A 25,988-nucleotide genomic window follows, 5' to 3' on the forward strand; every position below is an offset into this window, starting at 1 on the left:
AGTCAGTACCGCCACAATCTGCAATGTTTCCATCGTGACAGTTTAAAACATCGACAACTTCGACATCAGTTGAAGTTTTAATTTATCAATGTAATTCTTTAGATCATTCAGGAAAATTTTTTACCTTTTGTTTATTGATTGACTATTAAAATATATTTCCTTTTGTCATTTAGGCATGGAGTATCACCTACCACAGTTGGATGTCCTTCATACTTCTTCTCTGGGCATGTGCTTGCTGGATAATTCCAGGTTCGAGAAAGTGCGCCCTGTACAGCTCACCTTTTCTAGTCTTTTACACAGAGTGTCTGATCATTATCCAGTTTGTGTATGGATTGAATTTGACAGAAGAGGAACTGCCGGAAACAACAGACAGTGGAGTGAATCTGAACGAGATAGGTCTTCAGAAATACGAATTTCCGTGTACCGTATTAGCAGTAAAGGTAATAACTATAATACTATAATACTGTCATAAAACTTATCCCGAATTATCACTCTACTATTGTCCGTGAACCTAAATCTTTGTCTAATCTCTCCCTAAAAATCACATGATGAAGACATAAACAAGATAGAAAAGTTAAATTTATATTCCAATAATTTTTTTTTTTAAACAATAAGAATAAAACAAAATGTGAAAGTCAGAAAAGAAGTCTCAGTAGCATATGCAGTTATGTTGATATAAAGTTTGTCGTACACCACATCATAGTTCTGAAAAACTTTTGAGTTTCTCGACGTGTCTATCAGTATAATTTGATTGTCCTCGGGAGTGAGATAGATAAATATTTTCACATTCTTTATATCAACATATTTGATTTCGCTATGCCAACCTTCGAACAATACATATGCAGTTAGTTGGTCAGACTAATTAGATTAGAATACCCTCCTTATAAAAACAATGCAACACTGGTTCTTTGTGTTAAATGGATGTTAATTCCTTACATATTTAATTGTTTACTTACAGATTCTGTATACATGCATGTTTTGGCTAACACTTCGCCAGTTCTGTCGGGAAGCTAAGCTACGTGAACTCGACCATCACCAAGCTGCAGATGGCATCATTCTTCAGCCGTTCGGAATGATTTTCTCTGATCCAACGCATGAAGTTCAAGGTATTTCTTGACGAATTTAATCAAAATTAAGCGCATTTTCGTTTCCATATAAAAAATTCCTACTATCCCAAACACTAAAAGGTGGATCAAAATCAACTACACTCATTCTAACTCGCGCAAAACATCCTAAACCATTGCCCGGGATTGGATTGTGCTCCTAATTATGACATTCTTTTTACTTTTATTTATAAAAATACTCTTTTCTTTACAGCTTTAGCTGAAAGGACAGACACTACGGACCAGGTTGATACTGTAAAGAGTGAAACTATGATGATCATAGGCAGTGCCATTATGGACTTGATAGCCAAGTACTGGATCCTGCTGTGTGGCGGCATGTTTCTTATAGTTAGTCTGCAGGACAACGTAGATTGTTTTAAGATAATCTACATGGCGCTTTTCTTGTTCATCATGACCATTTTTGTTGTAAGAAATATTTATGTTTATTTTTAGAAATCTTAAAAAGCCATTCAATAAATTAAGAGAAGCTTTGGACTTAATAGCTTTCAACAGTGGCAGTGTGCCTGTTTTTTACTAGGCAAATTGTTTGAGTGCATCGAAACCATAATCTTGTACGCGTACGTATGAATACTTTCATATTCCAAATACCTTTCTGTGACAAATTCTAATTGATGGAAATGAAAATTGCAGCTATTTGCCTAGTGGAAAACGGCTTTAGTGTTTTATTTTATATAATGTGGTGGCAGTATATATTTAATTGTTTGTTTGGTAATTTTATTTTCGATCTATAGAAACTACAGATACAAACAAAAGATTTCCCTTATACAAAAGAAGTTGTTTTGTATTGTAATATTTCAAAATGAATACAGGAGTTTAAATATTTTATACAAGCTCAATGGAATTTCTTGAATTTTTGGAGAAATAAATTTGACTTTGACTTTAGGATTCACCTTAAAACTAATCATGGTTCTTATCATGTTTAAATTAAGTATAAAATTGTAAAACTACCTCAAAACTCAACAAATTTTTATTTTATCAGTTTTCCTGGCGCCTGTTCCGAGGGATTGTGTATTTGTTCTGGTGGGTTGTCGTCATCTATTCCATGATAGTACTTGTTCTCGTCTACACGTTCCAGTTTGAAGAATTTCCTGGAATATGGCAGAATGCTACCAAACTTAATAATGAAACGTAGGTGTTATGTGTTTTTTTTTAGATATTTATTTTAAGCCCATTTAACAATGATACATAGATAAAATATACATTTCTTCTATAGAAAACAAAAAAAAATATAAAAAGAACTATAGAAAAGCTAATGTCTCTGAGAAAGAAAAACTATTTTGTTGTAGAAACATTTTTATTGTTTAAAGCCTTCCCTTCCAGATCTATTTAGGATAATAATTAAGTATATAAGGAGTCTCACATAACTAAAAATAAAATGAACATTTTAAAAAATAACAACTGTGGACCATTTTATTTCAGAATCTTCTGAGACCTTAACTTAGCCCATCAGAATTTTTTTAAATCTAATTTCCACTCTATTTATGGTCAATTTGTTGTGTCTTTCACAGGTTAAACGACATAGGTCTGGCGGTATTTAACACATCAGAACTGTTTTTGAATTTACTTATTCCTACATCGTTTATCGTTGTTGTCATGGCTCAGATTCACTATTTCCATTCTGTCTTTCTAAAATTAAGTGACATCAAAAGACCTAGGTAATGGTAAAATTTTAACATAATAATAATATGTTTATATAGCATTTGTTGTACTTCACATTATTACCCCGGTCATTGGATCAAACATGTATGAACAGCTACCATAATTATGCAGCTATAATCACCGCAATTGTGTTTAATCTTACCTTGCACCCATTTACACCTGGGTGGAGAGGGCAAACATATTAGTGTCTTGCATAGGACACCAGCAATGCGACAAGCGTTGATCTCTAACTCTTGATTCTACGATCAGAAGTCCAATGCCTAAGGCACTGCATCACTCATATTTATAGGGAAAATAGGTCAGTTAATACCCAATTTGATTTATTTTTATACCATACAAGAACAAATACAGATAAAAACGCAATCATTTTGCATGGTGACCGGGATAACCCTCTAAATCGCCAAAAGGGGACTTGTTCCCTGAGGGGTCTCCAAATCTCAATGAGTTTTATTGTCGAGTCGAGTGGCCAAACGGATAAGTGCCGCCGCTGCTAACCATAGCTATACAATCGGCACACGTTCAAGCCACTCCTCGACCATAATCTCAAATAATGACTTAAAACTGGAGGTCCAGTGTACACATCTGTACCAGTACTTATTTCGGAAGAGTAGGAGATTACCCCGGTGTACTAGTCTATTCAGCTCCTGTCGTCGTGGACAGATGAACAGGCACCATTTGGTGGCAGCGTTCAACATGTAGAAACCCTTAGGGGAGTAGAAAGTTGTGGTATGTGTCGTCCACACCTGTGCTCAATCATACATCAACTTGGTTTTTTTATATAGTGATGGTAACTACAGTACACCCGCTGATGATATAGAGGATAATGATGAAGGTATAAAAGATGAAGTTGATGCAGAATCAGAACAAAGCAAAGGTGAGATCATGTGATGTTTTTCTGAAAATCTCATTATAACCAATTAATTAAATATTTTAAATAGTTTTTGTACAATAAATAAGATTTGTAGCACAACAATAGTGAAATATTTTAAGACCGTTAAAATGAAAACTCATCTTTCTTGGTGAATAATACTGTATAAAAATGTTTTTAATCGCATCAATTTTTATGTTGGTGGCTTTTATGCTGATCTTGAATATTCCTAGAAAAAACTGCTAGTTACCTGTCTCTGTATGCTTTGTATTGTTTTCCTGAATAATTTACAAATAAATAGATATAAATTTGAATTTTAAAGGTAAATTTATCGGTGTTTTGATCAAGTGTTTAATATTTGTATACAGTATTTTAAGATCATTTTGCGTTTTATTCCATAATGCTTGGATTTTTTGCAGCTAAAAAAAGCTTGAAGCTATACCTAGCACAGCTGTTCAAGACAGGTTTGGCCTACTACCACAAGATAACGTCTACACTGTGGAGAGTCATTGAAATTCACATGATGAAAGTTGTCTTCTTTACTATTATCATGGTAGCATGCCATGAGGTATTTATACTTTCTATATAAATTGGAATATCAAATGCTAGGCCTTGCAAAAAGTCAGATTTTAAGAGTAGAGTAGAGCATTGAACCTTTCATGTCTCACTCAATTCTCAACATTTTTACAAACAATGTTTTATGCTCATGCAATGGAACAAATAATTTCATTTCTTGAAAGAGGACCATTTGTTCTATTTTCACCTCATGAACTTATTTGTACTATTGCACTCATTAAAATTAAATCTGGTTATTTTGATATTTGAGCAAGTGAGGTCTACATCTGAAGCTCTGTCTACACTATCAATCTGTATGTGACAAAAAAATGTGATGTGCCCATATATGGACATGATGATGTCATATAACTACCATGTTTGGGCATATCACTACCATATTTGGACACATCACACTTTTTTTGTCAAACTAGTTTGATAGTGTAGACAGAACTTAAGTAACATGGAAAATATTTTGTTTCCATGATGGATTTTAAGCACTCTTGTCTTGTATAGGTCACAGCAGTGAACTGTGTGTTTTTGTTCCTGATGTTCTTTGCCATTCCTGTCCGGAGCCTTCAAAGACTCTTCTGTCTGATCGCCATCATCTGGGCATCGATCGTCCTGCTCTGCAAGATGATCTATCAATTGAGTTTTGTAGAAATTGATGTTGAGCCAAACGAAAACTGCACAATACAGGTAATGTATGTACTGTATATTGCAGGGACTGCCTCGTAAACATCTACATTAAAACAAATTAAAATCATATTATTGCAGTAAATGTATACTGCATTCAGTGCAGTAGAATAATTTTTGACAGTGATCCCTTAATGTTACAGTTATTCGTTTATTATGTTATCCATCAATTTATCCTCACGGTTATCTTTGGGCTGATGAACTTTGCTGTCATGCACGTCATTCTTGAAGTAGTTAGTAAATCATAACCATGATGCATCATTATGCCCTGACAAATTTTGGTTCGCACTGTTTCCACATTTAATGCGTAACAATGTGTGTCATTATTGCACGTATTGTCATGCATATGTTATGTATAGTACACGCCTTGTGTGCCCAGTATCACCCGCATTGTTACGTATGCTATTCCACATTGTCTGCATGGGCAACCTATATGCATATCATTCAAAAACCACCTACCGTGCAATCATGATCGCCATGTCAAGAACTAGTTGTGAACTGCACGCCAATGATACGCATACGTTACGCACAGTTCACAAATTTAGAAAGGAACAAACATGTTGACCATTTGTACCCACATTTTATGCATTGTCCCACAAGTTGCCACACACGATTCCTGCATTGTCACGCATGCAGTGTAGGACCGAAATTTCAACAGGCTTTACTAATTTTCTTTTCTGCAGTTATGTTTAACTTAGCAGTTAGTTATATTACAGTTATTGAATTCTTTTTAGAGTAAAAGCACTGCAGACTGGCTTGGTTTTGAAATCCTAGATAAAGAAAGTTTTCCTGAATATGTACAAGTAAGTAATCAGTTTGCATTTTTTTAAATTATAGAATAGAAAATTGGTATTACAATACAAATGGATTATGTTAAGTACCACACAGTAGTTTCAACTCAACAAATTAAATATTAAGAGACTTTAGGAAAGCATGACCAAACAATAGAAGGTGCATATAGACATAGAAGACAATTCCTTGTAAGATACAAGTAATTTAAATAACAATAGATGTATATTGAGACAACAGTACTAATTGCATAATATAAACAGCTTGCCTTCTCTACTTTCTTTGTATCCTTTGTTTTTATATTCATAACCAAGCACCTGAAGATTGAGGTACTCCTCATGAAACAGCCTGTAGTGCATTAAAATGTTATGTAAATGCATCTTTGACTATTTCTGAAGCTCTATCTACACTATCAAATTTTAGGTGACTCAAACATGTGATGTGGCACAATGATGTCATATTACTACCATATTTGGGCACATCCCACTTTTTTTGTCCAACTAATTTGATAGTGTAAATTATAGATAGATTATATTTGTTATGTGATCACCTGTATCAAGCATTTGGTTTTCTTCCACAGGGATATGTGTTCATAATTGTAGCCTTGATTTTGAACTCAATTGTCACCTTGCATCAAAAGCAACATTACTATGATCAAGGGAAAGCAGTCCCAAAAGAGGTCATTATATTTGAAGGGGTCAACAGAGACAACGCCGACGAGGGCCTGGTCAATATGTTTAAGTTTATGGCTAACTACGGCTTCTATAAGTATGGTCTTGAGGTATAGTAATATGCATGGTTTCCCCCCAGCATTTCATGAGTTTTTGTTGGCGACTACTCCCCCGAACATCATTCATCAACCCTCCGGGAGGCAGAACTTCAATTTTAGACCTGGATTAGACATTTATTGATGGCGCCAATGACACAATGATTTTCGACAAACATAATTCTCAAAATATTTACTAAAAAGCTGAACAGTTCATTAGTACCATTCACTTTACCATTCAATAGAACTAATACTGAACGACATGTTATGTATGTAATTAATATGTAATCAACCAATCAAAATAGTAATGATACACTCTAATGTATTATACAATTTTCTATTGATTTCTGTTTTCAGATGTCATACATAATGATTGTGATAACGGTGTGCATTCGTCTTGACATATTTGCCATCGTCTACATCACGTTCCTTTTGATCATGATCTTCTTGGATCGCAAGGTCGTGATGGTCATCTGGCCGATCTTCCTCATTGTCTTGGCCATTCTTCTACCAGTCACCTATTGTCTGTGCCTAGGACTGCCGCCCATTTTTTGTATCAGTGAGTTTTGAAAAATAAAACATAATTTTAACAATAATTTTTTAGTGGTTTTGCCACCTTTAAGAAGGACAGGAATTAAATCACTTATGGTTATCCTTGGCAATATGGCTAAATTTAGAATACTTTTACTATAATAATAAGTTTATTTTATTGATTTTTTTTTTCAGATTACATTTGGGATGGTTTGAATAAACAATTAGTAACTTGGCTGTACCTACCACTATATGACCAGCCCCTCAATGCTAAGTTTATCATAGGTAAGAAATACAGTACAAACATTAGAAGATCTAATCAATTGTTTATATTTTAGCTACTTTTTATACCCCTTTTCACATTAAACACTCTGAATAAATAGCCAGTGTCTCCGAGGTTCTACAGCTTGGGAGAGGTTTAGGTTCATTCACATCAATTCTGTAAAGGTGCCCTTATGTACGACATGGAATTCAATTCAACTGTGTTGACAAAATGTCAACATAAGCTTAGTTGCTTTCAGTTGCCTATGTTCTATTTTTTCCGGAACTGAAAACCTTGAATCGAGTCACACATGCGATATGGGTTACCGGGATCCGTTCGCTTTTATCAAAAAGGGCTTGTGCATACTGGTTCCTATACAACTACGAATTGCATTGCGCGCGCCGTAAGGTAACCACGATTAGTTACTATCAGTTCCAGTGGCATAATGGCTTGTACACGGATTCCTTTCTGTTCTGTTCAGTTCTGGTTAGTTCCGTTCAGTTGCTCAAACTTTTTACATAAGCACTCTTGCCCAACTAGTTCCTTTGAGTTGAGTTGAGTTCCATGTTCAAATACGTTAAGATGTTGAAAGCTTAAATACAGCCTCCTGTGTTTCCTTATTTTCTCATATATAATATTCCGCTCTAGATGATAAATATGTTAAATAAATAAACTTTCGACCGAGGGAGATCCTTCTGACTCTAAACAACATTAAGTAACTAGATTGTACACTTTTCCTTTTCAGCTGATTTCTTTCAACTGCTGTTAGTTAGTCTTCAATGGCAGGTATTCCTGAAGGAATCACAGACAGGATTTCCTGGAGGCAACAACAACGTGGCAAAGGACACGTTCAAAGATGATGCCGAAAGAATCACGTCAAATCCTGTACCAAACTTTACCTTTAACAAGTATGTATCAATAGAAATTTAACAAAAAGAATGTGGCAGGGTCATTGCACATTATAGCAATAAGGTTGATCACGTTCAAGGCTATCCTCATCTATTGTAAATGTGGGGAATAACCTGCATCTTGCAGTCCAACTGAGCTGTATTGCACATATTTGTGGATGACGCACCTCAAAGGATCCCTTTGTGTCAAGTGCTTCCACCAAACGGTGTCATTCTGTCCACAACTACAGGGGCTGAAATGGACCAGCATACCATGGTAATTCCTTACTCTTCCGAAAGATGAACTGGATTATTTAAAGTGCACACGTGCCAGACTTGACATCAAAACAATGGTCGTGTGTCTTGAACCTGTGCTGATTGTATAGCTATGGTTTACAACGCCGCTTAACTGCTCGGCCACTCAACTTGATTAGAACAAATTTATAAGATAAGATAAAACTTTTAAATGGAGGTCCTGTATATCTGGCTCATGTGCAATGCATTTTTCAGAAGGGTAGGGGTTATCGCGGTGTTTTGGTGTGGAAACTGGAGGCATGAAAGGTAGCTTATTGTGTTGTTTAGCCTAGTATCCACAGGTTATTCTCACAATGTGAGTTCTAACTTTAGAAATATTAAATAATTTTAAAAATGTACAATGTTTTTGTTTCATTCTAGATCATACTTGGATCTTTGCAAGGTATGTCTGCCATAAATGTTATCATACTTTTTAAATATTAAATTGAACTGTTGACCTTTTATAATGGTAATGCAAGCCCTGATTGTATGTATTACAATTATTTTTTAAATTTCAATTTTTTTGCTTTTTTATAAATCTTAAATTTTAATCCTTGTTTAAATGGTATAGATTTTATAAAATGTATATATATTTTTTTAATTGTTTATTTTATATGTTTTTTACATCACTTTTATTCTTCTACCCTACCTTTACCCACCAGAGTGCTGTCTTAGGGTACAATTTCTGGGTGTGCCTGGCTATTCTGTACATTACAGCCACAAGCCACACCAATATTCTAGGTGTAGGCTATCTTATCATAGCCTTCTCCTGCCTAGGTTTTGGCCGTAACTTACTCATGAAACCTATGGCTGAGGCTGTCAAGTTGTAAGTACAATAAGTGCAAAAGCCACTGATTGCTGCCTGATGTAAATTAACCCACGTATTTGCATAGTAATCTGCATAATATTAGCATGTTAGAATATGATTGGCATAATTATCTGGGAAATACATAAACTATGTCAAATAAGTGTGTAAATATCAATTTAATATCAACCTTATAAACAAAATCTATAGATTAATATCAAAGCACATCAGCAAATTTACACTGATTATTTTATTATCTTCTAAAAAGTCTTCAAATTATTAACCTATTGAGGAAAAAAATTTGATATCCTATCTTGACAAATTAAGCTTGGTTCGCACTAAGATGCAACGCAAAGACATAAGTGCAACACAAGGAGTTGACCAATGACAAGCGACGGTTCAAGTAAATGCTTGTGATTGGTCCTTTGCGTTGCGCTTACATCCCTGCATTGCATCCTAGTGGAAACTAAGCTTTAAATTATGTAATTTGCCAGATAATGTTTTGTAATAGCTAGATTTGTTTCGGGATTGTATATGAAAGAGAAATAATTTTATCTGGCAGTGATATCTGGTGATGATCCAATTGGCTATTAACTTAGTGTCTCCCTCATCTACCTTCCCGAAACAAAGCTTGCTATACTGTATTGTCTTTCTCTTTTGCTAAAGCTTCTTTCCCATCATGCCCGAACTCGCTATGTCACCCTGAGAAAAATATCATAGAAAATGGGTTCATTGGTAAAGCATTGGGTCATTCACAGCATAATTGTACGATTTGGATTCGAATTCGGAAGCCATTTTTACCTGATTTTTTCAATTGACCAATCAAAAGTGTAACACACAGGATAACCAAATTCGTACTCGATGTGAAAACATGCTTAACACTATTATTTTCTCAGGGTGCTGGACTGAATCTGGACACAATGTGAAAGAAGCTTAAAACATCATTATGGTGTTTGGCCATTTAACTACTGAATATTTATACCACAGCACCTAATCTTATTACAGCTATGCACTATTACCACAACTAACCTAGATATGATTTAACATGTTTGCTGCCAGTTACATGATATTATTGAAGCAAAATTCCCCAAAGCCCTATTAAGCTGGTTCCCACTTGGACATGTAAGTAAGTAATTTGACCAATCATGACACGATGGATCATCCAAGCTGTTGCATGTGATTGGGCAACTCACTTGCATTGCACTTATGTCAAGAGGAACCAAGCTTTATGCTGTTGCTGTATCTTCATGACAAGTGAAAAGGAAGAATTCTTTCGAACCTTATCAAAAAACAAATTCTAATGGCATGTCTGCAACCAAGGTTACAGACATGCCATTGGCTACCTAGGCTACAAACATGCCATTACAACAAGCAAATGTCAACCTTCAATTTGGTGTTAATAATTATTATAATGTGAATGTCTCTGAGCCAAATTTAACCTTGATGCAATTTGTTTTGTACCCTTGGAAGGCCTGGTCACGCCTGATATCACACACTATTCAGCAAACAGGTTTTACAAAGCTTAAACTTCGCAGAATCTCAACACTGGAAAATTATCTTTTAATTCAATTTTCTTTACCTTTATTTGTTGCAATTTGCTTTTGTTCTTTTTGTTTTGTTTTGTGTTTTTTTTTTCTGTATAACATTTCTTTATGTCATTTGTTTTTGACACTACTTTACAGACCTTAGTATTTCAATACATGTTTTACATCACCATTGCTATGATGTTTGTGACGGGCACATCTCGTATCAGCTTATTTGGTATGTTCTATGTCCTTTTCGCGATGTTCTACTTTTTATACGGTCCTGATTACCTGATACGATCTAGACGATTCCTCCTAAGAGCGTAAGTCCAGTAATCACCATCTAAAACCATTTCAAATTTCACAAAATTCATTTAATAGAAGTTTGAGATTTTATCATTTTACTCAAATCATAAAACACGCAAATCATTTTGGATCTTAACTGTTTATGGTTTTGTCAAGGACTTAACAACTTAACATTACTTAACATTGAATATTATCAGTTTGTTCTTTTGAGATTGCTGGATATATCTAAAATTATGAAATACTAATTATATTCAGAAATGTAAAACATTATTGTTTAAAAATGTGTCTGTTGCACTTTTCTTTTCAAACTTTTTAGAATTGTTTTGCAATACTAACATCACAATCATTTCAGCTTGTGTTTTTATCTAAATAAACAGTAAAGTAGTGTATTATTTATAATTATGTAATAAGTATGGTTGAGAATTTTATTTCCTTTTGGAAACACAAGTCACAAGGTTATCACAAAACTATATTTACTAGCAATAACACTACCTAAATCTAACATAAGTTTTGTAGACTGGCAATTAACTAATCCGAAAAATAGATTCACATTAATATTAACAGACTGCAGTAACTTTAAGGGAGTTACTGCAGCAATCATATTACGGTAATATATACATTCACTTTTTGCATGGCATGCTTTTGTGTGTAATAGTGTATTACATGGAATGATGACCATTGATAGTACTGTTTAATAATATTTTAATTATGTTCAGCAAAAAAATTAATTAATGCTTCATATTAAACCTGATGAATGAATTTTGCATTTTAAAATTTGTAACTTTTATTCCTTGCATGTATCATCTCATATTTTCTCTATTGTATAATCAAAGTTTACCACATGCTTAGCATCTAATTTGTTTTTAATGCAAAGCATTCCATGTCAATTTTATTTATTTTCTTTTGTACAAATCATGAATACAAATTGATTTGGAGATTATGTCATATATCTGTCATTTCGCTATTTGTAAGCTATTTTTTTATAGAAAATATGAGCATCAAATCGTTCGAATAAAATTTACAGATTATTTGTCTCAATAAATTATACGCTTATATAGACCAAGCTTTTGGAAACTTCTATATTTTTAGTCTATCCAAGAGTGTTGGCGTAAGTTAAAAAGAGACTCAACTATTACTAATAACTTGTTAACTCCTATTTTAAAGATGGAATCTAGTTATATTATACAACCTGTGCGTAGTGATTATGAAAGTAGGCCTGCAGATTCTAACATGCGCCTACATAAATGATGTCCTGGTTGAGGGTAACTGTCTGTGTGCTCTCATTCAACTCCTTGGAGTTGTATGTTTACAGGAGGGTTACACACCTGAGCCTGATATTCATAGTGAGTAAAATGCTAATCAATCAATCAATAATAATTTATTTCTCAAATAAAAACAAAATACAGTTAACATTTTCTAAAATAATATATAAAAAATTAGAAAATGGGTACCCCACTATAGAAGCCAAGCTTTAAAATGTGGAGTCCGGGCAACATATTTAAGTAAGGTAAGGTAAAAAACATGATAATGAACAAAAAAGGCATTTAACTTAAACTAATGCAGTTATAATTTAACTTAAGACCGATATATTATTAACCTAAACAATAATAGTAGAAACAAGGTATTCATGTAATTTGGACTTAAAACAAGGTATAAAATTGATAATTTTTAGTTCTTCTGGTAAAGTATTCCATATTTTGGGTCCTTGAAAAGTAATATCATGCTTGCTTGCTAATAATTTAAAGTCAAAAGCCTCAAAATGGAGTTCCAGAAAAGATGATGGTCTTCTGATTTATCATTTGAATCTTTATCCAGTTGGTGGATCATTGTTGTTCAGATTTTTTTTAATGAATGATCTGATTAAAATATGGGGAAGGGAGAAATTTATGCTTCAACCAAACACCCTTTTCAGCAAACACCCCTCCCCCCCACCACCCCATCAAAAATAAATCCACATAGTTTTGAATAATTAAATTTAGTAATGTTTTATAATGCCAATTGGTTGACAGAGTGCCTGTTAGCATTACATTTTCCTTTCTAACACCGGACGAAGGGCACCGACTTCTCGCCAACTTCGGAACTTCGTCCTGGACCTGACCTGTTATTTTATAACCACAATTTCTTTTGTGTTTTTAAAGGTTGTGAATGCGTGCTGCCCGAGGATGAGAGCGGTCTCAGTTGGGATATTGTCTGTTTCTGTTTTCTGATCATCCAAAAGAGAATATTTACAAGTTACTATTTCCAGTACATTGTTATTGATCTTCAAGAAGAGAAGAAGCTAGCATCAAAGTAAGATATTAGGAAGTGACCTATGACCTAGAACATATGGTGGTACTATTCGCATATTCCTAGGTCCTACATCAACCCAAATCGTAATGTCCCTATTGTGTGGTTTTAGTAGGCAATGACATAATCTAATTAATGGGTTTGTGACTTCTTTCCCCCAGCTTTAGTGGTGAATTCCTCTCTTAGAGTTAGTCTTCTAAGATAGGACTTTAAATAGTAGGTCTGGTGTTTATCATCTACTTAAATAAAGCCTACCTAGTAATCTTTTTTGAGGTGAGTAGCGATTACCACCTGACATACTATCACTGCCTCTGTCTTTGGCATCCATATGTATAAATGTCGAGGTTTACATGACCCTAGAGAAACATGTGTAAAATCTAGTCCACCTACAGTATTAGCATGTTATGTGAATTAAGAATTGTTATCTTTTGAGAGCAGTGCTTTTCAGCTACTTTCTTATTTGGTCATATTTATACAGATGTCTGATGTCACAATGTTCAATTTCAGATCATTGTGGATGTGGTTTGCTTTCTTTGAATTTCATTTATGATTTTTTATTACAGAGGAGCAGAATTGATCAATGAAATCTTAGCAACTAAAGTGCTTAACAACAAAAAAGTGGAATCCCTCATTCTGGAAAAAGTTAAGCTAAAGTATGTTTTTAAATTTTGTATTTATATTTATGTGCACTATGTATTATTTAGTATTATGTAGTATTATTGTTTGATTGTTTTTTATGGTGGGTTACTATTAGAAGGGGGGTTACTATTAGAAGGTGGGTTACTATTAGAAGGGGGGTTACTATTAGAAGGTGGGTTACTATTAGAAGGTGAGTTACTATTAGAAGGGGGGTTACTATTAGAAGGGGGGTTACTATTAGAAGGTGGGTTACCATTAGAAGGTGGGTTACCATTAGAAGGGGGGTTACTATTAGAAGGTGGGTTACCATTAGAAGGTGGGTTACCATTAGAAGGTGGGTTACCATTAGAAGGTGGGTTACTATTAGAAGGGGGGTTACTATTAGAGTGTGGGTTACTATTAGAAGATTTACGGTAATTGATTTCCAGAAACAGATTAACTGATTTTCACAGAGTTATATTTTCATAGCCATGTTACTGATTTGAATTTATTTTCCTTAACAAAACACAGAACAGAGAAAATTCGAGAAAAACAGATGAGGGTTAAGAATGAAGATGAGTACAAAGAGCCTTTAGACCACGGAGAAGGTAAACATTCAATTTGTCAAGGCCTTATGGACCTACAGCAGCACCACCATGATCACCACATGTATTTCCCATACAATTTTCTTAAAATGGACCTGAAATGGATTTTCGATTTTTTTCATTTTAGAATGATGTTTTGGGGGCTATTAGGTGTTGCTAGAATGTATATTGTTACAAAATATAAATTGGCCCTTTTGAGGAAAGCCCCATTTGAAAATCAAAAAAATTCGCGGGTGACGTCACTTTGCGAATATATTCCTATCCCTCCAATGGACAATTTGCAGTTTTTTGGCTATAACTCTTGAAATCTATGGAGTATTTTCTAAAAAATGCTTGTGCATTTGCAGAAACGTATTTAGAATTTTTTTAGATAAAATTATTACCGTATAAACTGTTATTCATCGAGTAAATGACGATTTAAAATCTTAAAATCAACGGTTTTTTTCTGGCAATACCAAAGTTGGCCTGGCAACGTTGTCGGGGATACAGCTCCGTGCGCAATGATGCGTATCCATATTTTCCGTTCGTGTATACTGCTAAAATGTGTTAGTTTCTTTAGTTTTTAGTTTAGCAGAATTAAATTAGTAATATGAGATGATAATTTATTTGTCACGAATCAGGCAGTTCGAAAACGAATTTTATTCATATTTTACTTTGGCTTGACAATGAGCGCAGCAAGTTGTTGATATTGCTTTGGTCCTTGGATGCACATGAAACGGAGCCTCGCCGCATGATGTAGGTGGTGGATCGACTCCGCGCGCTGGATTGGGGGCCTAGGCCTAGTAAAGGTTTGGGAGGTACTAGGCCTTCTAAATTCGGGTTTTAGAACAAACGATAAATTAGTATTAGTGTCAACGCTTCGCGTATCTTTCCAGGCCGTCGATCATTCACTGACTATCGGGCGGCATACACGCTCTCGATATCATCGTGTGTATATGTGACGTCGTGAATATAGAGGGCTTCCGACGGCCGTTGAAATAGAATATTGCAATGGCGTGAGTAATTTTCGCTAATTTACCATGGTATCTTAAAATTTCGTTTTTACTCAAAATACTATACATTTTGTTTTTATTTGTATGGGTTTGTGTTAATTTGATACATTTAAATAACATGTGTGAATTTCTTGAAAATCGAAATTCCATTTCAGGTCCATTTTAACTTAAGTTTCTTAAAATTTCTATAAACTAGAGGGTGAGCTCGCTTCGCTCGCTCCCCCTCTAGGAAGTGTAGACGATGGTTCTCGGAATGATAATGTTCTCCTTATACATTTTCTGTCGGTTACCATTATTGAAAATGCTTGACATTCGTAAAACTGAACTACTTTGTTTCACAGTGTTTTAGATGATTAATAACATTTTAAAGTATAGTTTTTATTGTTTGGTAGGGCCCTTTGGGGAGGCGGAGGTCATTTGAGGGAGGTGCTTATTCGAGGGATATATGTTAAATTTTTTAGTTCTAATAATATGGTAACATTTATAATCAAATGAAATCCTCTCATAGATATGAAAAGTGGTAAAAAAGAATAACAAATGCTTGGTAAATTGCAGATAACAGTGCGGTGAATTCTACTACAAATAGTATAATTGTGTTATTATAAATATGTGGATGGACGTTTATTAGATAGTTGGGTTGTGGGGGGGGGGGTTATTATTCAAAGTGATGTTTTATTGGAGAGGCGTTTATTCAAATGAATACCATCCTAATAATTATTAATACATTATTTAATTTAATCATCTTTTGAAACTAACTGCCGTGACAGAGTGGGCCCAAGAAAGAAGACATTACGGCTTGCAACATGGGCAGACATCTCGGTCCTAACGGGACACAGGAAGATAGCCTACAGTTATTCCTGCAAGCTTACTCAATAAAACTCAGCTATTGGGATTTCACTCAAAAAATGTCTTATCAAATCTCCCTATGTAATTTTATAATACTATTCCCCACAATATATTCTGATTCTTTATGGCGTATATTTAATTTGATCTTTATTAATTTGCAGTATAATTCCTATTATTTAACTACTGTACCTTTTAAAATAAACAAAAAACTGAAATGGCTATGATTAATGGCCAATTTTTTTTTCGTCTTCCAAAGGGACACTGTATTGATTGATGGAAAGTGCCTGTTTCCAGTCACCTTTAGGGTCAAATCTATTATTTTAACTGCTCCCTTGTGTATAAAAGAGAGAAAATATTTGAAACTAAGGTGAACTTATCTTAAACCCGGAAATTACTTTGACCGGGAAGAATTGAAATTGAGAGGAAAATCCAATGTTGAAATCATAAATGTTGTTAAAAAACTCTTTATAATATCTTCCTAAGATATAAATATGGAACAATAGCGTCGGCGTGCACACTAATGTTATCAAATCTACGTTTCGCGGTACATCTCGGATAGATAAAGGTAGGTATCCAAGGCGGAGATTTGTACCGAAGTTTTTGCATTGTGCTCGCCTATGTCAGAATTAACCATAATTTATATATAGATGATTATGCTTCGCTAAAAAAGATGAGGGTGCGAAACTAGTCCTTGGCTAACAGATGATCTAGTTTTGTCAATGCTTGAACGTGATGTACTAAAAAAGAAAGCATCTAAAACTAACACATTTGAACTTTGTAAAACTAGGTAAAAATAAGTTAAATGCTGAAACAATTAAACAATTGGACACAAAAGATTTTTTTTAATATGGGAAACTTTGAAATATATTGTTCCAGCAAAGAGTATAAGTACAGAAATATCCAACCTATAAACAAGTGAAAACAAACTAACAGCAGACTAAAATAGAATCTGACCATGCAAAAAATATCTTGCAAGAATTCCCAGATTAGTTATTGAAGATAATACTTATCAAAGCAGGGACCTACTTCAATTTAGTTTAGAATACATTTATAAACAATTAAACGCACTCTCTGTAAGTAAAGCAACAATCTTGAATGAGCTTCCAGCTAAAATGCTCAAGTTGGTTATTGATAAAATTTTTGGACCTCTCACTTATTTGGTAAATCTTTCACTTTCAACTAGTACTTTTCCGAGAAAATGCAAATGTGCCAAAATATTGCCAGTTTTTAAAGGGGGAGATAGGACAGACTATCTATGAGGAGCCTATTCACCACAAGCTTTGCTTTCTTTTAGGCTCCTCCACTTTATATTTATATATTTGTAAAGTGAAATAAATAAATGAAATGAAATGAAAAATGACTAGCAATTACAGACCCATATCAATTTTACCGATTCTTTCTAAAATTATCAAGAGGGTTGTATTAACTAAAAAAATTTGGATTTCATCCTAATTTCTTAACTGTATCTTCACTATTAAATATTACAGAAGATTGGATAAATGACATGAAAAGTGGAAAGTATATTGGTCAGTCATGATTGATCTAAAAAAAAGCATTTCTATACTCTAGACCATAGCATACTTATAGACAAGCTTAAATCATTTAACTTAGATGTCTAATTGGTTTAAAGACTACCTTTGTAATCGTACGCACTTAAATGGCGACCGATTACACAATATTGCTCTCGCTGTAGCATAAAACAAAATCCATGTCTTTTTTTTTTATAGCAAAGGCACAGACCCATGCATTTCACTTGCTAAATCCAAAGTCCCTTACAAAATATTGCTCTCGCTAGTAGCATAAAACAAACTTTATACAAGTACATTTGAGAATACTTAAGAAAAAATTTGCAAATAATTCTCAGGTGGAACTCGAACCCACTACCTCCAGATCACTAGCCTGGCTTTCATACCTCTAGACCACTGAGCTTGCACTGATGGCTAGTGGTTAGATTTAAGCCTAAGTAAGCAGCGGGTATGGCACGAACAGGGTTGTAATTGTATTAAACTATTGTGGTATAGCTTTGGGTCCGGGTGTTGAGTAATTGATCATATGTTTTGCCCTACTCTGACGTAATTTGTAATTATCACTAAGTACATTTTAAAATTTTAGTAATTACTTGCAAATTTTAAGTATTCTCAAATGTACTTAGTGTAAAGTACAAATTACGTCCGAGTAGGGCAAAGCATATGATCAATTACTCAACTGCCTGACGCAAAGCTACTCTACAGTAGTTAAATACAATTACAATCCCTTATAATTACACAATATTGCTCTCGCCAGTAGCATAAAACAAAATCCATATATTTTTTCTATCTAGCAAAGGCACAGACCCATTCCTTTCACTTGCCCCTTACATTTACACCATATCGCATAAGTAGCACAAATGTGCTTTTTTTTTTTGTAGCTATCCGTGGAACAGCAGGTTACTACATGTTCATGGATGAAAGCGATGATGACTTTAGTGACCTGGAAGATGAATCAATCCATGAATATGGTCAGCCAGAAGAAGCTATTCCTTCAGGAAAGATGAAGAGAAGACATTCAGTCAGTGAATTGGAGAGGAAGCAATCTCCATGGCAGGTAAAGTCATGGCAGTAGAATTCTAATTTTATATAAGGAATAATAATAATAATAATTTGAAGTTCTATTTTACTAGGATTTTGTTTATGTTCTCATTTTTTAGTTGGCTTTCCAAGCTTTTATGACAAGTCCAAAAACAGCACTTGAAAATGATGAAGCTATGTCGCCAACATCACCGACAGAACCAGGTAAGTAGAGAATTGTATTGTTTGTTTTATGAATCATTATTGGTTAATTCTCTTTTATCCCATCGAGACATAAAACCACTATTGTGGCTTCCATAGTTTAAAAACAGGAGCTTAAATTTACCAGTAGGTAACCCACTACTCGTTGGTGTCTCTAGTGCAAACATGCCATCCAAGCTAGATCTGTACACTAGACCTCCAGTTTATGCAAGAAGATTTGATCAGAACTGCGGTCGAGGAAAGCCATGAAATGTGCCAATATTATTTCTGTGGTTTGCGATGCCCATGTAATAACCACTTGGCCAGGAATTTCTATAGAATTCAATATTTAAAATTACAGTCATAAGTTCATTAATAATAATGAATGTAATTTAGTATTTAAGAAGACTAGTCATTAAACTAGCATCATCTTTCTAGGCCTTCCAATTATTGATGAAGAAAAGAAAGATGATGTTGATGAATCTCAGCCAAGTACTAGCACAACAGCATTAATAGGTAAGGTTGTGTCTTTCAATAAAGACTGTCACACAAAATGAATATTTATCTGAAGCCCTGGCATCAGCTGGGAAGTAACAGCAAAACCATGGTCAGTTGATGTCATCTGTCATGGTACAAGTCTCTAATAATCTTCCTCCATAATCTCTTTACCCATTATCTGCACTTCCACAGTCACAGAGTTGATGGTCTTACAGATACAGGTCCATAACAAACATCTTCATTCATGCCATCTCCCATTATCTGCACTATCATAGTCATGGAGTTGATGTCATCTGCCAAGGTGCAAGTATCTAACACCCGTCTTCCTCCATAATGTCTTTACCTATGAGCTGCTCTACAGCAGCCATGTGGTTGGTGGTTTTCTATGTTGCAGATTAACAATCATCTTCCTCCATAATGCCTTTACCCATTATCTGCACTACCACAGTGATAGAGTTAATGCCATCTACCCAGGTGCAAGTATCTAACACCCGTCTTCCTCCATAATGTCTTTACCTATAAGCTGCTCTACAGCAGCCATGTGGTTGGTGGTTTTCTATGGTTCAGGTCTCTAACAATCATCTTCCTCCATAATGCCTTTACCCATTATCTGCACTACCATAGAGTTGATGTCATCTGCCAAGATGTACTACCACAGCCATGGAGTTAAACTGACAGTGTGCAGATACTTTTCAATGTTCTTCCTTCATGACATCACCAATTCTCTGCACTACCATAGTCATGCAGTTTATGTCATCTTCCAGGGTTCCATAGAGTTGCTGGTCTTATGTCCCATTATCTGCACCACCACATACATAATGTTCTTGTTTTTACATTTAGCAATAATGATCCCCTTGCCATTTTTACCCGACATATTTGTTGTCATCTTTACAAACAGATGGAGAGGGAGATGAAACTGATGTTGACCTTGGTACCAAATCAGTTGATGATGCCTTAGAAGATGCTGTCGGTGGTATACTGGATACATTTATAGATGATGAGGAGGAAGAAGGTATGTGAATCATTAAATTGGTTGCCAGCCATTTATATATACTGTTCGTGGGAAATGTTGCTTGATTATAGATACTGTATTACTTTCCTAAGGCTCTGTCTATACTTTCAAACTAGTTTGACAAAAAAACTGTGATATGCTTAAATATGGTAGTGATATGATTAAATATGGTAGTGATATGCTTAAATATGTAGTGATATGACATCATCATGTTCATATTATGGGAACATCAAATTTTGTTGTCACATGAAGTTTGATAGTGCAGACAGAGCTTAAGTAACCATGTCAAAAATATCCTACTGCATTTGCTGCAGTAACTGCATTTTGTTAACTCTTTTACCTTGTTTGGGTATTTATACACACTGTTTATTGCAGTGACTGCCTCGTAAACTTCTAAATTGAAACAAACTAGAATCATATTATTACAGTAAAAACATTTAGTTACTGCAGTAGAATAATTTGTACACGATCCCTAAAACAGAAAAATACAAGTTTTCCTTTTCTATTCAATATTATATAATAATATGATTATGTCTTTTTCAGGCACGGGATGTTGGGACAAATTTGTAAACATAATGAAGTTGGCGTGGAGAATATTTTTGCGCCTAATTGATTCAGTGATAGGTTACTTGGACAAAGCCTCTGAAGAGTACAGATATGTTGCTAAAGAGTTGAAACGAATGTCTGCTGAGGGAAAACGAAGAAGATCTGAAAAGGTTTGGAAAAGATATACTAAAAATTAATTTGTATATTATTATAAAAAAATCTTCACACTGGCCCATGGCAGGTACATTCCAGTCCCATTCAACATTCTGTTATGATGAAAGATAGAAATGCTTGTTTCTAAACTGCCCTTCACACTGGCTGATCAATAGCACTACAGTAGCTTAGGGACATCCCTATTAAAAGTGAAACAGGCCAATATATGTTTTAAGACTGTGATTAAAGATGTTTTTTTTTTAATTGAAAGGGACAATTTGTCCTGAATGTGTGTTTATTAGCGGTTCTACTGTATTTTAATGTATAATTTGTTTTTGAGCAGAAAGCTACCATACTACATTCTAGTGAAACAGACGGGGACGATAAGGGAGTTGACGAAGGGGAGGATGACGAGGGAGCTGTCAAATCTGTCCCGCGGTAAGATTACAAATCATTGTCCATTTTTAAAGATTTTATGAATAACCTTCTCTATACAGGTACCTCTAAATCTGCTGGAGATGTTGATGTTACTGTAATATAATATTTATACTACACTGTCATGTCTACTACAATGATGATGATGGATGAAATATATTTTTGTAATTCTCCTTACTGTGAACATTTTTTTAAATTTGTATAGAATGTTTTCATCCACATTTTGTAAATAAAGTGGTATTACCTTTTGGACTTACAAAAACAAAACATTGTAAGCAAATAAATATGAATGTTGTAATGTCTTTAGTTTCACCATGTTATGTTTCTCAAAAAATAAGTTTGAATCAGTTAATTTTTACGTACTGGTCCTCCTGAATTAAATTGGTTGCACTTCAGTTTAAGTGTGAAGTCATTGGTGGAGGTTGTCACAAAAATTTACTTTCTTGAATAGTTATGTTATATCTTTACCTACACCCATCATTATAAGCCCTCCAATCTGTTGCATATATGTATATATTTTTTTCATTTCATTTTGAATTTATCCTGTTCCACACACTATCCTGATGCGTATACCTGTAAGTTTCACGTTCCAAATACTGCTTTGTGGTTGTTTCTATTGCCTGTATGGGAATGTTTTTCACTGCTGCACCAATATTATATCCTCATCTTTCAAGTGTTAAGATAAATGTATAGAAAACCATAGTCATAATATTACCACAGGTTCAAGGCAAAGCATTCTGGTGGTAGAACATGTCTTCTCAGAAAAGGACTTAAAACTGGATGTATAGACATCTGGCGCGTTTCACTTAAAAGAACCCAGTGCATCTTTTATTATCACTGCATTGGACTAACAACCCTGTTAGTGTAATCGGAAGAGTGCCAATTGGATAAAAATGGATTGCTAACTTTTCTTTTTCATTTTGTCTTTTGCGTAAAAAGTGTAATTTTGGTTATTTAGTTAGTTAAGAATTGATTTTGTTGTGACTACTTTTCTAACACTCTGCATGAATGCTTCTGTATTCTGCACATTTTAAAATATTTAAATGCACCGTTTATCTTTCACTACAAATTAGTCTTGGCAAATATTATATATTTTTGAATAACTTAAATAATGGGAAAATAGCAGGGGATTGACAATAACAACTTTTTTTAATGAGTTTTTAACTTTAAAAGATTGGGCGTGTGGAGGTTCGCATCTCCACTAATCTCATAAATATTCTGTACTTTATAATTATTATACTGTAATTAAACTGAATTATATAATTTTATTTATTTATTTATTTATTTATTCAATTTCTGCCATATACATAACAAAGAAGACAAAACAATTATAAAAGGAGGCACGGAAAGACCAAACAGGTGCTAAACACCTATGCTAGTTGGTCAACAAATAAATAAATTACGTTCTACAATAAAAGCATCGACAAGAAAGGGACCAACTACACACATTTTCAATATCAAAATTATTTAAAAAATAAATATTGAGATAATTAAGTCATTTGGTTTTAAAAGAACTAACAGAAATATTTAAGTTGCGGATTTCACTGGGTAATAATAATAATATTACAATTTTTATCTCTTTACAGTGTTACCATTAGTGATGATGTGACAACTCTTGAGATAGATTCTGCTACTAAGAGGTACATTTTATGCAAATTTTGTTTATTGTATTTTATTTTTATAAATTATTAAGATAAACATGTATGGTTCTGTGATTAGATTCACCTCCATGTTCATAACAAGAATACAGTACTACTATATATTTTTAATTTGTGCAAGAATGATATGTATTTTGATTTGATTCTTCCCCTCAAGTAATGAACCAGCACCGGATACTCTCCTCATGTATTTGTAAGTGGATATATGCTGCTGTTGTGTTGTTTTTTTTAATTTTGTTATAGTTGACAATTCTGGTTGAGGCTAAAAAAATGCATTACTAAAAAACCTTATAGTCTATTTATTTAGTGTCCTGTTTTAACACTTAATTACTGCACCTCTGAGAATTCACATTCTTTGAATTGAAATGAAAGGTCAGTAATCTGAAACATTTGTTGCAATAAGTTAAAATGATATTAGAATAACACTCGTATTGCGGCATACATTGCGTACTGGTGTGGACATGCACATTTAACACTGAAGTTTGTTCTCTTTTGTTTGTTGAACAAAACAATTTCAACAATGAAGGTTACTCTTCAATATTTATCTGCATGAAGATAGGAAGAACCCATCCATAATATTATGAACCATTTATTGCAGTTAAAAGGTTAACACCCACATATGTATAATATCACTCTTAAGACCTGATTCACATGTGTAGTTAAATGTTACAAAATGTAACTAGGACATCCTCCAGAGATATTTCTACCAAGATACTATGCATTCACACACTAATTCTTGCACATGACCGTTTGTTGTACATCACTCATTACCAAGAGTATAAGGCATATACTCAAGTGTAATACCACCCTCTAATTTATGCTAAATTAGGACAACATTGTTAATGCAATCCGTAGTAGTATAATTCTACCCCTAAGATTCCCTAAATTTTATTTAGCTCCCTGGTAATGAAAGTATATACAGTACTGTACATTCCTTGTTAAAACTGGTGAATACCACATTTTCATGGAAGTTACATTCAATTACTTTCATACATACCACAACATGTTGCATTTGGTTACATTTTGTAAAATTTGTGTATGTTTGAATCTGGCATTAGTATCAATAGAAGGGTATTCCACAGGAAACACTAAATCTTATGTTATTAAATATTACTTACATCAATGGTCAATCTAAGGAATCTCTGTCAAACTTTATGGGACAAAACAAAATGTGATGTGCCCATGGACATGAGGATGTCATATCACTACCATATTTGGACACATCACACTTTTTTTGTCAACTAGTTTGGTAGTGTATAAAGAGCGTAAAGCTAATGTTATTAGTGATTATTGATTGCACTATATATCACCAAAGAGTTTGCCAGTAGTCACCAATACTACCACAACTTAGATTATGTTATATTTCTTCATTGACTTCGGCACACTTGCAAAGACCCTGCTTGGTTCCCACTAAATACGCAATGCAAAGGCAGAACTGCAATGTAAGTGATTTGACCAATCACAAGCGATTATTATTCATTGGTAAACTCGCTTGCATTGCATCTACGTCCTTGCCTCTAGTGGGAACCTCGCTTAAACAAATTAATAGTTCCATTTCATCGAAATCCTTTTCCAGACACATTGCATCTACGTCCTTGTCTCTAGTGGGAACCTCGCTTAAACAAATTAATAGTTCCATTTCAGCTAAATCCTTTTCCAGACACAGTGCATCTACGTCCTTGTCTCTAGTGGGAACCTCGCTTAAACAAATTAATAGTTCCATTTCATCGAAATCCTTTTCCAGACACATTGCATCTACGTCCTTGTCTCTAGTGGGAACCTCGCTTAAACAAATTAATAGTTCCATTTCATCAAAATCCTTTTCCAGACACATTGCATCTACGTCCTTGTCTCTAGTGGGAACCTCGCTTAAACAAATTAATAGTTCCATTTCATCGTAATCCTTTTCCAGACATATTGCATCTACGTCCTTGCCTCTAGTGGGAACCTCGCTTAAACAAATTAATAGTTCCATTTCAGCTAAATCCTTTTCCAGACACATTGCATCTACGTCCTTGCCTCTAGTGGGAACCTTGCTTAAACAAATTAATAGTTCCATTTCAGCTAAATCCTTTTCCAGACACATTGCATCTACGTCCTTGCCTCTAGTGGGAACCTCGCTTAAACAAATTAATAGTTCCATTTCATCGAAATCCTTTTCCAGACACATTGCATCTACGTCCTTGCCTCTAGTGGGAACCTCGCTTAAACAAATTAATAGTTCCATTTCATCGAAATCCTTTTCCAGACACATTGCATCTACGTCCTTGCCTCTAGTGGGAACCTTGCTTAAACAAATTAATAGTTCCATTTCAGCGAAATCCTTTTCCAGACACATTGCATCTACGTCCTTGTCTCTAGTGGGAACCTTGCTTAAACAAATTAATAGTTCCATTTCATCGAAATCCTTTTCCAGACACATTGCATCTACGTCCTTGCCTCTAGTGGGAACCTCGCTTAAACAAATTAATAGTTCCATTTCATCGAAATCCTTTTCCAGACACAACATATATTATTGTGAAGGTTAATA

The 25,988-nt window shown here is 34.3% G+C and overlaps 1 protein-coding gene across 1 annotated transcript in view; it reads left to right on the forward strand.

Annotated features, from left to right (window-relative positions):
- Positions 1–25,988, forward strand: part of LOC140057354 (piezo-type mechanosensitive ion channel component 1-like) — a 63,293-nt gene that overhangs the window by 25,420 nt on the left and 11,885 nt on the right. The window contains exons 12-38 of the mRNA XM_072102985.1: positions 174–440; positions 959–1,106; positions 1,318–1,529; positions 2,104–2,252; positions 2,633–2,779; positions 3,566–3,657; positions 4,071–4,219; positions 4,720–4,902; positions 5,634–5,702; positions 6,269–6,469; positions 6,812–7,013; positions 7,181–7,270; positions 7,993–8,155; positions 8,810–8,831; positions 9,091–9,254; positions 12,227–12,405; positions 13,201–13,351; positions 13,912–14,001; positions 14,498–14,574; positions 18,817–18,992; positions 19,096–19,180; positions 19,595–19,672; positions 20,553–20,666; positions 21,210–21,382; positions 21,709–21,803; positions 23,387–23,440; positions 23,616–23,651. Of these exons, the coding sequence (XP_071959086.1) occupies positions 174–440; positions 959–1,106; positions 1,318–1,529; positions 2,104–2,252; positions 2,633–2,779; positions 3,566–3,657; positions 4,071–4,219; positions 4,720–4,902; positions 5,634–5,702; positions 6,269–6,469; positions 6,812–7,013; positions 7,181–7,270; positions 7,993–8,155; positions 8,810–8,831; positions 9,091–9,254; positions 12,227–12,405; positions 13,201–13,351; positions 13,912–14,001; positions 14,498–14,574; positions 18,817–18,992; positions 19,096–19,180; positions 19,595–19,672; positions 20,553–20,666; positions 21,210–21,382; positions 21,709–21,803; positions 23,387–23,440; positions 23,616–23,651 (3,566 nt within the window). The remainder of the gene's footprint in view (positions 1–173; positions 441–958; positions 1,107–1,317; positions 1,530–2,103; positions 2,253–2,632; positions 2,780–3,565; positions 3,658–4,070; positions 4,220–4,719; positions 4,903–5,633; positions 5,703–6,268; positions 6,470–6,811; positions 7,014–7,180; positions 7,271–7,992; positions 8,156–8,809; positions 8,832–9,090; positions 9,255–12,226; positions 12,406–13,200; positions 13,352–13,911; positions 14,002–14,497; positions 14,575–18,816; positions 18,993–19,095; positions 19,181–19,594; positions 19,673–20,552; positions 20,667–21,209; positions 21,383–21,708; positions 21,804–23,386; positions 23,441–23,615; positions 23,652–25,988) is intronic.

Source organism: Antedon mediterranea, chromosome 8 (genome assembly GCF_964355755.1).
Source record: "Antedon mediterranea chromosome 8, ecAntMedi1.1, whole genome shotgun sequence".
Taxonomy (NCBI): Eukaryota; Metazoa; Echinodermata; class Crinoidea; order Comatulida; family Antedonidae; genus Antedon; species Antedon mediterranea.